The sequence below is a fragment of the Pituophis catenifer genome, unplaced genomic scaffold, assembly GCF_029215685.1.
Source record: "Pituophis catenifer annectens isolate HBS135680 unplaced genomic scaffold, rPitCat1.0.hap2 SCAF_1, whole genome shotgun sequence".
Taxonomy (NCBI): domain Eukaryota; kingdom Metazoa; phylum Chordata; class Lepidosauria; order Squamata; family Colubridae; genus Pituophis; species Pituophis catenifer.
This window is the reverse complement of record NW_027256881.1, coordinates 299,770,452-299,786,788: the sequence shown is the minus strand read 5'-3', so window position 1 is coordinate 299,786,788 and position 16,337 is coordinate 299,770,452. Positions and strand designations below refer to the sequence as shown.

General features: G+C 37.4%; 1 protein-coding gene across 6 annotated transcripts in view; it reads right to left on the bottom strand.

Moving 5' to 3' along the window:
- ADCK1 (aarF domain containing kinase 1) overlaps positions 1-16,337 on the bottom strand; it is a 118,828-nt gene that overhangs the window by 4,986 nt on the left and 97,505 nt on the right. For 4 of the 6 annotated variants that reach the window (XM_070931445.1, XM_070931442.1, XM_070931441.1 and 1 more), the window contains one exon: positions 10,110-10,226. The exons of the other annotated variants lie outside the window; for them this stretch is intronic. In XM_070931445.1, coding sequence (XP_070787546.1) covers positions 10,110-10,226 — 117 coding nt within the window. The remainder of the gene's footprint in view (positions 1-10,109; positions 10,227-16,337) is intronic. 6 annotated transcript variants of the gene reach the window in all.

Sequence of the window (16,337 nt, the reverse complement as noted above, 5' to 3'; positions counted from 1 at the left end):
ATGGCCCGCCGGCCCACCAATGCAAAGTATCTGGCCCGCGGAGTAGTGGGATTCAGCCCCACCCCTCACCCCGCCCCTCACCATTGGCCTTATCTTCCAGTGAGCATCCACTCCAGCTCCAGCACTTCTGGTTAGTTATTTCACTGGTTGAGCTGCACTTCTGATCACACCGCTGTGAGGCTGAAGGTTCGGGGAAGGCCAGGGGTGATCTCACCAGTGCAGCCATGTGATCCAGGGCCGGGAGGGTGAGTAGGGCAGGGGTTGCTGCTGGCTTGAAAAGCAGCTGCCAGCTTGTAAAATAGTGCTTTAAAAGTCTTTAAAAACGCTTTAAAAATGTTTTAAAAACAGCCTTTCAGGATGAAAGCTGATCCAGCTTTCAGCCATATGATCCAGGGCTGGTGGGTGAGTAGGGAAGGGGCTGCTTTTAAAGTAGCGCTTTAAAAGTGGGTGGATGGGGGACATGTCTCCATAACCTAGCTTTTTCAAAATCAGCTGAACTTGGTTAACAGTAATTCAAATGCAACCGCAGTATAATGCCTGAAGGAGAATTTACCCACTGCTTTGATTCTTGCCATGTATAAAGTACATCCACCCAATTGGTTGCTGAACAATTTTGGTAGATATTTATGTGCGTGTATACACATGCACAAGTGTGGCAAAAAGCAAATCAGTTTGTGAATTCCCATCCAGGTTTAAAAGACCTTTAGCCCTGTAATCCCAAATAATTCAAAAAAGTAGTCTGGTCTCCTATCCCTTCCCTGGCTGCCTCCCCTGCTGGCAGGCACTCACAGGTCACCTGAAACATATGATCAGGAGTTATTTTGAAGGAAATCCTGTTTTTTTTATTCTTTTTTTAATGGCCTATTTTAAGGAGCCTGAAACTGCTGTTGTAATGGAGTTAGGCAAGTGGCAAGAAAGTTTGCATTCTTTTTCCCTTTGTGGGGGGGAGGGGGGTCTTAAGTAAATAGATTCCTTGGGTTGAGCAAGTACACCAAGGACAAAGACAAAATGGACTGCTAAATTGGCTACACCCACCCAGTCACATGACCATCTCACCACACCCACCCAGCCGGTCCAGCCCCCCAACAGTCTGAGGGACCGTGAATCGGCCCCCTGTTCAAAAAGTTTGAGGACCCCTTGCTAACACATTGACCTCAGAGTATTATTTATTTTATTCTGTATCATTTCAAAATTTACCATATCTTTCCATTGGGCACACGAGATTGGAAATCATTCATTTTCTACCATAGTTATGGTTTATGTACCATCCACGCAATTAGTTAATGACTTTTGTTAAATTTACCATAACTCAGCCATTCTAGAGCAATGATCAAAATGGCCAAAATGGGATATCCTTGATACTTGACTTCAACCTTTCTTCAAACATTGCAATTGTTTTGAGTGCATATATAATTGTTTACCACACCTGCTATATGATTGTGAAATTTCTTAGGTGTTTGTACCTGTTTGCCTCATATCAACATTCCTAACTTTATAACAATGAAAGATATCATAATATAAAATTATCACTATTTCAGTATTTACATGAAACAATGAACAAGCTAGTTAAATGCATTGAGCCACGGTGGCGCAGTTGTCAGAATGCAGCATTTCAGGCTAATTCTGCAAACTGCCAGCGATTTGATTCTCACCGGCTCAATGTTGACTCAGCCTTCCATCCTTCTAAGGTCGGTAAAATGAGGACCCAGATTGTTGGGGGCAATATGCTGACTTTGTAAACCGTTTTGAGAAGGCTGTAAAGCACTATGAAGTGGTATATAAGTCCAAGTGATATTGCTATTGCTATAATGTGTGATATGAACCCAGACCATAGTGTTATTTTGTAGCTCATTGTATAAACCCATAAAAGTAGATTAATAACTGAAATATTGTATGTTGTGTGAATAAAGCCAATGAAATAAGCTATTCTTTTAGTGAATATTTAAAATCAACTAAGATAACTAATGTATAAAAATTGTTTCTAAAGAATAATTGTTCAAAAATTGTATATTAAGTAGTTTGGAATTGCTTTGCATGCTAGTTTCCCTTCTCAGGGGCCAAATAGATGACAATACTAATTCATAGGTATCTCCTTGAAAAGGAAAAGATTAAAAATAGGTAATAGGTCAATTTTAAAATATATTAATAATATTTCAAAACTCTACAGCAAGGATGTCAAACTCAAGGCCCAGGGCCAGATCTGACCTGTGAGTACGTAGATTTGGCCTGTGGGAAACAGCCGAAGGACCATCCCGTGGTGCTTCTGCCAGTGAAAACGGGCTCCCAAGCTCCGTTTTCGGCTGCACGGCCTTTTGCAACCTCTGCCAGTGAAAACAGGGCTCAGGAGGGCCGCACATGGCCACACACAACCCTCCCAAGCTCCGTTTTCAGAGGCAGAGGGTTGCAGGAAGCCATTTTCAGAGGCAGAGGGTTGCAAGAGGCCGTGGCAGTCAAAAATGGAACTTGGGAGCCTGTTTTTGCTGGCAGAGAGCTCGGGCCGCCACAGGCGCACCTGACAGGAATGATGTCGAGCTGGCCATGCCCACCCTGGCCACCCCCCCCCCACCTCCCCGAGGTCAGACACAACCCTGATGCAGCCCTCAATGAAATCAAGTTTGACACCCCTGCTCTACAATGTCCAGATTATTAAGGATTTGCATAGAGTGCTAAATCTTTCTGCCCAAATTATCAACACTAAAATTGTCCTCATTAAGGAAAATAAAAACACACGAAAGCATGCAGTGCTTTCAGGATGATACCATAGGGATGTACTACAAAATTACTACAACAGCAGTGCACTGCTGTTGTCTGAAGCAGTGCACAAATCTTTTAGGCCACAGCTTCTGAAGAGTACAGGAACAATCTTTGCAGGGGAAGGATTGTGTTCAGCTTCTTTTAGCCACCACCCATTTAAAGGGAACCCATCAATGACTTTTAGCATGACTTTTTATATAAGATTTACTAGCTATTACTCCATTCTTTGGCCGAAACCACAGAAACTCGTATTTTGTTTGGGGTTTGAGTTTTTTCCTAAAGGAAATCATGTGAAATATAGAGATATGTTCAGTTTTGACCTGGGGGTATTTCATGTTACTATCTCTGGAATCAAACTGATGTTGTAATGATTTAATCTCCCTGCTGACCATAGAGCAAGTGGTACAAGATGGGATCCAACATGTCTGTTTATTCCTGTCTCTTCCAATTTAGAAAACATGCTAATCATTGGCTCTAATTCACCCATAATATTTGCCAATTATTTTAAGGGATGGCGACACTAACTTCTATTGATCTCATTAAAAGTAAAGGTCATGATGTAGCTCATTTCTTAGGGCTTGATATTACCTCCTCAGGCTAAAAGAACAGTGTGGATTTTAAAACCTTAATCGAAGGTTAATTGGATTAGTAAACATGTTGATTTTTTTAAAAAAAAAAAATCCACCAGTGCAGGCCCCCCAGTCACACTGGTGTGAAATTAGCAAAGGCAGTGAAGGATGTAGCTGACCGAACATGTCAACTTGCTCCCCATCACAACTGGGCTACACCCGGTATTAATATTATAGAATTTTATAGAAAAGTTACTCAGAAAAATCTGAGGGCTTACTCTTTAGGAAAGTTACAATCCAATAGGGTTTCAGGGGAGGGGGTTGGTAAAACATTACATAGATTTGTTGTGCATTTGCAAAAAATTTTGCCTGAGATCTTAGGATACTTTACAGCTAATAATTGCTCACAAATTTGATGGACACTGACAGAGGGGAAAAAAACCCATTTCTAAATTCAAAGCAGCAGAATGTTTGGTGTGGTCAACACTTTCAGTCAAATGAACTGGAAATATTCTGAAATAGCTAAGTGAAATGTAATATTTCAGACTGCAGGGGATAATAGCATTTATATATGCTACTCCAAATAAAATATAAAAAGAAAATTAGGATATCAAGGAGAAAGACTTCCTGGAAAAATAACATCTTATTCTTCTGATGAGACACGACATAAAGCGAATGGCTCTTCCATCTTATTTCTTATGTGTAAGATACTTTAATTTGAATCAAAGTGGTCTTTACATTCTCCATAAGTACATAAAAAGAACTTTGTAGAGTAAACCCAGGAACTAGGCAATCCGGTATTCTGTTACACAGAATGGCCAACCAGATTATCCCTGGAAGCTGACAAAGAATACATGAAGGTAATAGTTTTCTCCCACTAATACAAACGAATAGAAAAAACAAACAACACAACAGTGTAATACAATTTTACAACTTTCCGTATCAGCATGTATATTCTGCTTTTGTAATTCACTATTCAATATTTGCCTTCTCATAGATTCTAACAATTCTAATAATAGTATAATAATTATAATATAATACTGATTATAACCATTCTAATTATACATATATACATTTATCTTTATATTATAGTCAATGATGTTGTTTGTTTTTTCTATTTGTTTGTATTTGCCTTATTATATTTGGGTTTTCTTTTTTTTCCCTCTTTCTTTTTTTTACTTGTGGTTTTTAAAGTTGGAAAATGTTCAATAAACACTTTTTTTTAAAAAAAAAAATAAAGTTTTCTCCCACTATTGCTACACTGTTTATTTCTGTCTTCCGGCACATCAGGCACTATTGCTACCTGCAATAGTGCCTGATGTGCCTGAAGACAGAAATAAACAGTGTACATAGGGTTTCCTACTATCCTCTAGCAAGGCTATTGGAAACCTGTAGTCACTGAATCTGAAAAAAGTTATCTTTCAATATAATTATGTCATTAAAATTGCACAGCTCCATGTCACATGACTGTGCCCTATGTCACCTGCCAAATTTAATCTCATGGAATGCTGAAAAAGAGTTTTATCATTACTAGTTGAGTGGAGTAAGCATACTTTAAATGATTTCTGATAATGAAGAATATGCTGTATTAATGGGAGTGCCAGATCATTTTTCCTCAATTCCAGGTGTGGCTTTCTAAAGGCCAATGGATAAAAATTCCTCCAAACTTAACAAGAAGAATGTTACCCAGCTATTTACCAAAAAACTATTCAGAGCTACTCTGTGGTAAAATGGGCAAAAAAATTTGAAAATAAAAAAATATTAATAATAAATAAAATAAACACTTCATTCATATTTGGAGGGCTGTTTTGAGATTTTAAGAAAGACAGAACAAAGGGTAGGTGACCATTTATTTATAGAGAAAACAAACATGCTTGAAAACATTGCTCTGAAGAATTGACATGCCCAGTTCATAGTCATTACACAGGCAGGCAAGGGAAAAGTGTATGGTTATAAATGCAGATCACATATGGCTGCGCAAATTCAGTTTACTTTTTTTTTTTAACTATTGGTATAATGATTGTTGCTTAGCATGAATAACCCTGAATCCAGCACAAAACATATAAAATTATTTCTAGGATTGTAGAAGCTAACTGATAGCAGCAGAAAATTGTAGGTTTTGGCAATCAAATGAAATTAAACTCATGGGCACTGAAGCTGTCCTAATCAGTAATAATGAATATTTTTCTAAAAGTACAAAACATACACAACAAAATCTAAATGAACAGAGCTACTATCAATGGAGACAGAGATAATGAGATTATATACAGAACAAACTAGAAATTTTGGTAATCAGATCAGATAAGCAAGATCCAGAATGGACTTCTTGCTGCACATATCTAACAACAATAATTTTTTGGCCACATATATGATGGCTGACACAAAACAAAATTTACAATATATTAAAGACTGAATTCTTTGGTTTACTGGCAATGGCAAAGCTTTTGACTGTGTAGATCATGTCAAAGTATAAAATATATTCTACCAAACCCCTTAATTACTTTTCTAAGGAATCTTTACAATGAACTAGAATTATATTAAGAACATAATTTTGACAAATATTGGTGGTGTCAAACCATGGGCTTACTGTTAATTGGTTTACAATTGATGGCAAAGAAGTGAAAATTGTAAATAAATCAGTTTTCCTGAGCTCCAGATTACAAATAGATAAAGGAAGGCAATAGCTAAGGTTGATAAAATCATGAAGATGGAGATGGTTCACTGAGAAGATCAAAATAGTTAAAACAATGGTCTGAGACAGACCAAAGAAAATAATATGAGAGGCCTACAACTTATGAATGTGATGATAGTTATCAAAAGTACCATGTATGCAAGCATACCAATCAAGCAAAGTTGGGCCACATTCAAATATGTCATGGGAATATTCTTGAAAGAGATGTGTATTATTACCAGAAACAAGTCAAAATAATGAGCATTTGCTTATATAGTTATCATCAAATTTGACTCAATGGCACCCAAATAATCAGCTTAAGTTAAACAATGGAAAGTGGACTGGATGCTTTTTCTGTAAATGATCAGCAGGAGGAGCTCAATTCAGATAAGGTTCATGGTTAAGGGGTTGGGATCTTAACCTTTGCCTCTTGTTCTTTTATATATATATATATAACTGGGATCTGTTATTGGTACCAGAAAAATAGCTAGAAATCACTGGCTTTCTTTCCATATTCTCAGTTTGGAATGGGATTGAAAAAAGGGACACAGAGATAAGATCACCACTTCTCACCTAAAACCAAAGTTCCAATCCTGATTGATGTTATTATTTTAAAAAATATTGCTTTAAAATCATATTGTTTGACCATCTCTGGGAGTTTGGGAGTTGCCAAAAGTGTAAGCGTGGAATAGAAAACTGTGAACTTGCTACAGACAGTCTCTCTTCAGAAAACTAATCTTAGAAATCTAGATCTTTTGCACAAACTTCTTCTGTTAACTATAAAACTAGCTGGTAGGTGAACAAGTAAACTCATCTGTTTTATTATGACTCTGCCATTTCCCCCCTTATCATGGTTAAAAACATTGCCAATAGTTCCACTCTTTGGAAAAAGGTAAAAATTGTCAAGTTGCAAGAAATGGAAACATTTCTGTATTTTATGTTAAGGATCAGCAATTTCTTAGCAATTTAAGCACTTAAAATATTGACCTGACATTCCCTCAATCTCACCCCAAATCTGGAGAAAAGAAAACCTAGCTACCTTATGATTTTATTATATGAACCATAGATAATCATAGCAAGTGGCAACTAATAGACAGCCATGGCAGATTTTGAAAAATTAAGTATCATTGATTATAATATATACAAGACCATAGATTAGACTAAGAAAAAGTGTAAGCATACTGGAAGAAGTTAATGGTAAATCATTCCCATATTGATGTCAAGAAAACATAGAGTCCAACTCAATCCAAAGAAAATTTTAACTTTTAGTTCCAACATAGGTTTCTAAAATATTTGACTCCAGTCAGTTCCTTTCCTGAAATATCTCAATCCCTCATATCCTTGGCCTTCTTTTTCCTTTACTTCACTTTCTACATTCAGTCTCTCTACTTTTCCCTTTTTCTTAGTCTCCCAGCTAATTTTCATTCTAGACTGCGTTCATACACATGACCAAGAAACTGTTCCACAGTCAGATATTTCAATGTTTGCACTTGTCTTTAGAAATCAAAAGCTTCTCTGATTAAATGCTATTACAGTCCAGCACTTGGACAGATCCAAACAGATTAATGTGCTTCTGGGGTAGCTTTAATGATAATCTTGCTACAGATGGATAAAATAAATGTCAGTAACCTGGTTTGAAGGGAGTTTTCACCCCAAGGATCCTTTTCATTTACAGTAGAAAGACTGCTTTTTCAAGCATCTGTTGCTTGAAAAAAGCAAAAGAGTATAACGTATAACAGAGATCTGTTTCCATCTCTCCCGATTAAATGAAACAAAACTTTTCTGAAGAAGAGTAGTATGGTTATAGCCATGGGTTCACAGTGACGTGTCATGTTTTCTTTCTCTGACTGGATCCGTTCCAGATATATTGGACTTCAGTGCCCAGAACGGCCTAGGATTCCATAGCTCAACATTAGTACACAAGTTCCCAGTTTAATCCTCAGAACTCTGAGAATACAAAATTAATCTCAATGTGGCTGAGGAAAAATTACTACCAATCCCAGCAGATTGTGCTGCCTGGATAGAAAGATCAATGCTTTGACTTGATAAAAAGCAGCTTCCTATTTTCTACTAGCAAGACCGTAAAAAATCTCTTAGCATGCATAAAGTTAACCTTTATTAATTTACAGCATTTGTTAATCAACTCTAGAGTATAATTGTACAAGCCACACTGAAGACCTATTACAAAGTAAACTTAAAATACAAATGCCGCATATTCTAGTCTAAAGGCTTAAATCAAATGCTAGTTTTAAGAAAAACAATTATGATATAAACATGCGCTAACCCTCATTTTTAATAATGAAAATAATATTTATTATTAATAAAATTGTGCAGTGTTCCAATTCCAAAAGGAAAGGACCCAAGATATATGCTGCAAATCTAGAATTTATACAAGGAAGGTATGAAACATCTTATTAAAAGTTCAGAATAGAGGCAGAAATTTGTTGTGATCCAGGTGTCTGACTACAATTCCAACAATCCCTTAGCATAGAAGAAAGGTTTACAGCAATTTTAAATATTAACAACATATGTGTTCATATAAAACACTGTCCTCTGATGTGAAAATTACCATCTCAGAAAAATAGTACAAAGAATCCAATCTGAAGAATTCTTTTTAAATCAGTTCTATCACAGTTACCTAAGAGCTGCATAGCAATGAACAACCACCACTTATAAGGGATAAAAGAAAATAATTAGGCAAGGACAACACAGAGGTTGTTACTAAACCTGCTCCCTGACACAAGTGGCTTCTGTGATCCCAAATATTGAGACTCAAAATAGAAACACACATGCAAGCAATAAAGGCATAGGGAAGCAGTGAAGCAGTTATTCTGCATGTCAATTCCCCTTTATGTTATTGCCAATTACTGCATTCATGTAATTTGGGAGTGCTTATTTACTTTTGGAAATAATTCCTTCTAGTGGAAAGAAGGAAAAGTATATAGATGTAGGCTTTTAATAGATAATGAATGTGTAATTTGACTTCTCTTCTGAATTTAGGCTGGAATGTATATAAATGAAGTTGAGTGACCTCTGCCACAGCATAAAAAGATGATGGGAAGGGAGCATAGCGGCTTCAGAGACAGACAGATTAAGTACAATTGATTTTATGCTGGAGCACTCTGATAGTTAGTCAGCCAAATGGCATTTTGACGCTCATCAATAGTGCACAGGGGGAAAAGCAGGCAGCACTAATTCAATCAGAATTCACTGACTTGGAGGGCAAGTCTGACAGTCTCAGTTTGCCCTATTTTTTGCATATAAAACTAAGCCTCTTCCCTGAAAAATCACATATACTTTAATCCATAAATAGCCAGGCACGTGCACCCTATAATCAAGAAATGCATCAAGCTATGAAATATGACTGCATCTGGAACAAAGTGTGACATCTCTTAATTTCTAATTAGGGTAAAGGTGCGGAGCATATAATAGAAATGGTATCTGAACATCAAATTTGTATGTAGAACTATGAGGAGTTGCGTACTTCGTGTTATAGGCCAAAAATTGAGTCACAGTGATATAGTACTGAAATAGTTTCTACAACCAATTATACAATTTTCAGTCCCTCCCTCCATTCAGTTTATTTTTTTTTTACCTGCCAATTTTTTTCTGGCTTCTTCCTGAGAATAATTACATCAATATTATAGCCAATCAGGAAACAAACATGACAATCTATCTTAATATAGTCAACTGGTTTTGGCAATGTCACAGCATAATTTAGACTTCATTCTATGACTGCTTGTCTCTACCCCATGGACAATTTGCATAAGGACAGTTAAACCACACTATTGGTTTCAATATATATGTGATAATGATTAGAATTAGTAGTTTCTGTGAATGAGTACAATTACAGCATTGTACTTAAAAGATTAACTCTGTTGCAGGTTAATCTTCTGAATGTATGTTTTAATTCTTTTCAATAATGCAATCCTTAGATAAGCCTTTGTATCATTATTCCCCAAATTTCATTAACTCTTAAGGTCCTAAATTCTGGGAACTCTCAAATTTAAAGAGCTCAACTTAATTAAACCTTTTGGATGTCACCATTGTATATCATAAACAGCACATTTTGGCTCACCTTCACTCGTTGCTGACATAGTCAAAAGGAATATTACCTCACTGACATTGATGCAGTTTCTGTCCATGTAGTCCTTGTCATTCACTTGTCCACCTTCCATGAACTCCATGAAAAGAACACGTCTTGTTGAAAGCTCCCAATAAATTTTTGGAACCTATAACAGAGGACTCTTAAGACTCTGAAGGATATTAAGAATAGAATAGAATAGAATAGAATAGAATAGAATAGAATAGAATAGAATAGAATAGAATAGAATAGAATAGAATAGAATAGAATAGAATAGAATAGAATAGAATTCTTTATTGGCCAAGTGTGATTGGACACACAAGGAATTTGTCTTGGTGCATATGCTCTTGGAGTACATAAAGAAAAAGATACATTCATCAAGAATCATAAGGTACAACACTTAATGATAGTCATAGGGAAACAGTCAATATAAATCTTAAGGATACCAGCAACAAGGTTACAGTCATACAGTCATAAGTGGGAGGAGATGGGTGATAAGAACGATGAGAAGATTAATAGTAATGCAGACTTAGTAACTTAGTAAGGGAAGCAGAGGAAGCTAAAACTAGACAATCTTTTTTTTAGCATGAGATGGGATTGAGCAGACTAGTCCTTTTTGTCTTGGAAATATGAATGTGTAAGTATATTATTCCAGATCCAATTAACTTTTCTTTATCTACTGAGGAGTAGCTACAGGAAATAGTTAAAAGAGTTCAGGATTGGAAATATTTCACTAACAGTAATTGTAAAAAAAAAAAAAACAGTTATAAAATACTGCATATTCCCAGCCACAGACCATTCTGTAAATATACTGCAGTTTGGTAAAGGAAAAACCAAAGCTAATGTTAAGATTTCAGAAACTTGGATTCCAATTCAGATCTGCTTTGGACAACCTATGTTCAGTGGTATAGCATTAGTTCTGCATGTGCAACACCTCACTTCTGTGCATAGCATCCTTGACCCAAAGAATCCAAGACTTAGCCTCAAAAACTGGCAGGTTTCTTAGTCAAAGAAAATATTACTGGCCAAGATTGAACAACAATCTCACTGAAAGGTTGGATTCATATAACGCATTGGGCTAACATGTAGTTGTCTAGTCCTTGGCCCGCTATGTTATAGTTACTTTATAATTTGGTGGTGTAGTAAGATCTGATGCAATTGGATTAATACAATTCACTTAGACACAGAAGAGCATGTTCTATGAACACTGCTATCATAATCACAAACATTAGCAGTAATCCCTGAGATGGGCGGTTCAAAATGTGAAAAATAAATAAAATATCATATGGACTATATTTCATGGAATTATATGCTTAGAAGAGAACTATCAAGGGCAACCCCTTGCTCATTGCAAAAAATGTAAATTAAAGCATTTCTGACAGATGTCTGCCTAGAGAAGGACAGCCCACCTCTTCATTTATCTGTGAGATTGCTCTACAACTTGAATCTGCTTTCCTGAAACTACATCCATTACCACATGCCTTTCCATTTTGGAAGGAGAGAAAAGCTTTCTTGATTTTCTTCTGAATGTCACTCCTTCGGATACTTGAAAAGTGCATCTCCCTGTGTCATTTTTTTCTCAAGGTTAAACAAGCCTAGTTCTATCACATTCACCAGGGCATGATATTATCAAAAGCTTATGTTGTTTTATTTACGGCAGCTGTTAATCAGCAGTCACGTCACAGGCATTTTGGGACTTTAGCTCTTCTGTTTGTATCAAAGACAGAAGAACTATATCTCTTTTGTGCCATGGTGACCTAAGAAATTAGCCATCATACTTCTCCGCAAGCTGCACTGGCTCCCTATTGGTCTCCAGGCACAATTCAAGGTGTTGGTTATTACCTTTAAAGCCCTACATGGCTCAGGGCCAGACTATCTTCGAGACCGCCTTCTACCGCATAGCTCCCAGCAACCGGTAAGATCCCACAGAGTTGGTCTCTTCCGGGTCCCATCAGCTAAACAATGCCGGCTGGCGGGCCCATGGGGGAGGTCCTTCTCTGTGGCTGCCCCAGCTCTCTGGAACCAGTTACCTCCTGAGGTCCGGACTACCCCACCCTATTGGCCTTCCGGAAAGCAGTGAAGACCTGGCTTTTCCGGCAGGCCTGGGGCCATTGATCTCGCTGTTCAATCTTGCGAGATCCAGCCATGGATGGTATGCATGTGTTTTTAATGTTTTTAAAATGCTTTTATAATGGTTTTTTAAAAAATTTTATTCACTGTTTGTATTATTTCTGTTGTAAGCCGCCCAGAGTCCCTTGGGAGTTGCGCGGCATAGAAATATGATTGATTAAATTAAATTAAATTGCCTTACAGCTCTTTTTGTGTGCAGATGTTAGGTAGACATGCTCCTGGCCTCCAGGCTATTACATCACCATCGGCAAAGAGAAGCAAACAACAACATTTTGCAAATAGGATAAGGTGATCAGACGTCCCGCTTTTGGCGGGACAGTCCCGCTTTTCAGCAATTTGTCCCGCGTCCCGCGGCGTTTTAAAAAAGTCCCGATTTTTCATTCTGCCTCCTGAGTCCCCGCTGATGGCTAGAGGGAAAAAAAACTGTTTAAACTCTTGCCGCGGGGCTTCAAAGGGCCGACCTACAGCTGATCAGTGTTAAAAAAAAAATGAGTAGACCCATGCCTGCAAAAATAGAAAAAACAGCCACTACAGCTTCCGCTAGGTTAATTAGCTGCAAAAAGTTCTGGAGCAATTTTTTTCCCCCTAGCTATGCTGAAAACAAAGGCGAAAGCGAAAGTAAAGCTGCAACGTGACAAAATGAGGCAGAGAGAGATTTCTTTCTTTTTCTTTTTCTTCACCAAAAAAGGTAGGTGCAAAAAACCGCAAACAATGGGAAATTTAGGGCAAAAGAGGAGAGTTCAAGATTTTAAAACAAAAAGAAAAAAAGCTCTATTTAACTAGGGAATTGTAATAATTGAGATACTATTAATAATTGTATATAGTGTTGAAAGCAGAAATGGTTAAGTTGTGGTTTGGAGGAATATATGGGGGAAATTATTTGGTTTATTATTATTGGTAAATATAATTAATTGATTTGTAAGAAATTGGATTGCATGGAAATAATTGGAATATTCATGTTCATATTGATTAATATACAAAAAAGATAGTTATATAATTAATTGATTTATATTAAAATGTTGAATTTGTATTAAACAACTGTATTACATAATTACATAATTAACCAATATGAGGATGGATATAAAAATAGATGACAATGGGAAGGGGTATAATATAGAATAGAAGGGAAAAATTGAATTTGATTAAGATTAGAGATGAGGATGAAGGGTAATATTGGTTTTTTTAAAAAATAGATGAGGAATAAATATGGCAAAAAGGAAATATAGAAATTGTAAATTTAATTGAAATGACTAAACGCTGTTTAAATTTGTGAACCAGCCAAATATTCTGTTCAAAGAAAATACATTGTATGTTTGTATGTGTGTTTATAATTATTGCTATTTATTCATATTTGTTCTCTTTTATTCTTTAAAGTTTAACAATTCATTCTTTATCTTAATATCTTTATATTTGCTTGGGGTTGGCTTTCTTCCCTTTCATCTTTTTTATTGTACAGCAATCTTTCTCCTCAAACCTACCACCTCTCTCTTTTCTTTCCTTCTTACTTTCTCTTCCCCCCACCCTCTTTTTCTCCTCCCTACTTCCTCTTCCTTTCTCCTTCTCCTCCTCTCTTCCTCCCTCTCTTACCCTCACTCCTACTCTAATTTCCATTCCTTCATCCCTCTCTATTGCTGTATCCTTTAATGCATATGGACTACTCAGAGGGCTGAAAAAGTTATTTTTGACTGGTCCTCGCACTTTTGACCAGTCCTCGAACTTACGACTGTCCTCACATTTTACGTTTTTGCCCTATCTTGTCACCATGGTGAAGAGAAGCAGTTGTGAAATGAGTGACATGGTTGTTAAGAATGCTGCACGGGCATAAATGTGAGGATGGTCATAAGTGTGAAGACCAGTCAAAAGTGCGAGGACCTGTCAGAAATGACTTTTTTCAGCCCTCTGGTTAGTCCTTTTGTGCATATGGACTACTCAGAGGGCTGAAAAAGTTATTTTTGACTGGTCCTCACACTTTTGACCAGTCCTCGAACTTACGACTGTCCTCACATTTTACATTTTTGCCCTATCTTGTCATCATGGTGAAGAGAAGCAGTTGTGAAATGAGTGACATGGTTGTTAAGAATGCTGCACGGGCATAAATGTGAGGATGGTCATAAGTGTGAGGACCAGTCAAAAGTGCGAGGACCTGTCAGAAATGACTTTTTTCAGCCCTCTGATTAGTCCTTTTGTGCATATGGACTACTCGGAGGGCTGAAAAAGTTATTTTTGACTGGTCCTCGCACTTTTGACCAGTCCTCGAACTTACGACTGTCCTCACATTTTACGTTTTTGCCCTATCTTGTCACCATGGTGAAGAGAAGCAGTTGTGAAATGAGTGACATGGTTGTTAAGAATGCTGCACGGGCATAAATGTGAGGATGGTCATAAGTGTGAGGACCAGTCAAAAGTGTGAGGACCTGTCAGAAATGACTTTTCAGCCCTCTGAGTAGTCCCTATACACATAGCCATGGCCACCCGGTCACATGACCAGCTAGCCACGCCCACCCAGTCACATGGCCTCCAAGCCACGCCCACACAATAAGCCACGCCCACAATGGTGTCCTTCTTACCAATGTTAAAATCTGTTCACCTTACCCTATACACATAGCCACGCCCACCCAGTCACATGACCAGCTAGCCACGCCCACAAAATAAGCTACGCCCACAATGTCCCTCTTTACCAATGTTAAAATCTGGTCACCTTAAAATAGGAGGTTTCTTGGGAGATCATTAAGCCCCTCTCTGAAAATACAATGTCCTTTTTAAGTGTTACTGGAACATCCATCAACAATTTTTTTTAAAAAAAAACAACCACTAAAGCAGGCAAAAACATCTCTTCTATCCTACTGACAAACAAAAAAACCTATTGTCAGAAAGCTGAAAAACTTTCTCTTTTAGAATGGGAGAATGAAATACTGTCAAAACTACATTTTCAATTTTAATATATTATTGCTATCATTAGCTCATCATGTGAGCTATCAGAATAAATTGAATTGTAGTAATATTAGCAACATTAGAATTGCTAGTATATGTTTAAATCAGATAGTCAAACAATATTTTTACAGCTTGTTGGTAGAAGTTTCAAATGTTTCAGAATATAAAACATTTTAAAAGGGTTAGGTTGAAACTGTGACCTCAGTATAAATACTTTATGGATCCCAGACTCATAATGAAAACTTTTTGTTGATAACCGATATATATGCAATTATCTGAATAACAGTGAGGCATCTGGGCCGTTTATATTTTAGGCATTTTAAATTTCACATGCATGCAAAATATAATATGTTATATGCACATTAATACAGAACATATGTTATTTAAAGCATATCGCCTACACATGCCTTTCTGAAATAAATCCTAATGAGTTCAGTGGGTTTTATGCAGCCTTAAAGAAATCGGAAATTTAAGGACTGAGAAAGAAGAAAGAACCACATATATTTCAATTCAGATGTTGGGTTTTGTGTTGTTAATAACTGGTGATAAAATGTGGCTCCAAAATTACAGAAATGATAAATCTGTAATTTAGAATTCTTCCATTTAAATCTCCAAATTGTTTCACAGAAAATTTCCAGAACCTCTAGTGATGGCTAACCTTTTCCCAAAGCGCGAGTGCCCAAAGCACGTGTGTGCGCATGCGAATGCATGCGTGCGCCCGAACCCCCAAATTGCAATGCATGCATGGCTCCCGCACACACACACACACACACACCCCGTGCATGTGCAGCAGAGACCCGATGATCAACTGGCCGGCAGGAGGCATGTGCACATGCACATGCACGTCTGAGCTGAACTGGGGTGACGGCTCGTGTGCCCACAGAGAGGGCGCTGCGTGCCACCTGTGGCACACGTGCCATAGGTTCGCCATCACGGCTCTACAGCATATCCAATAATGCCACATACATTTAGCATAATGTATGTAGAGCCATATGGCATAGTGGTTAGAATGCAGGCTAACTTTGCCCACTGCCAGGAGTTCAATCCTGACTCAAGGTTGACTCAAGCCGCCCATCTTTTCGAGGTCAATAAAATGAAAAGCCAAATTGTCAGGGACAATATGCTGACACTGTAAACTGCTCAGAGAGTGCTGTAAAGCATTGTATAGTGGTATATAAGTCTAAGGGCTATTTCTGTT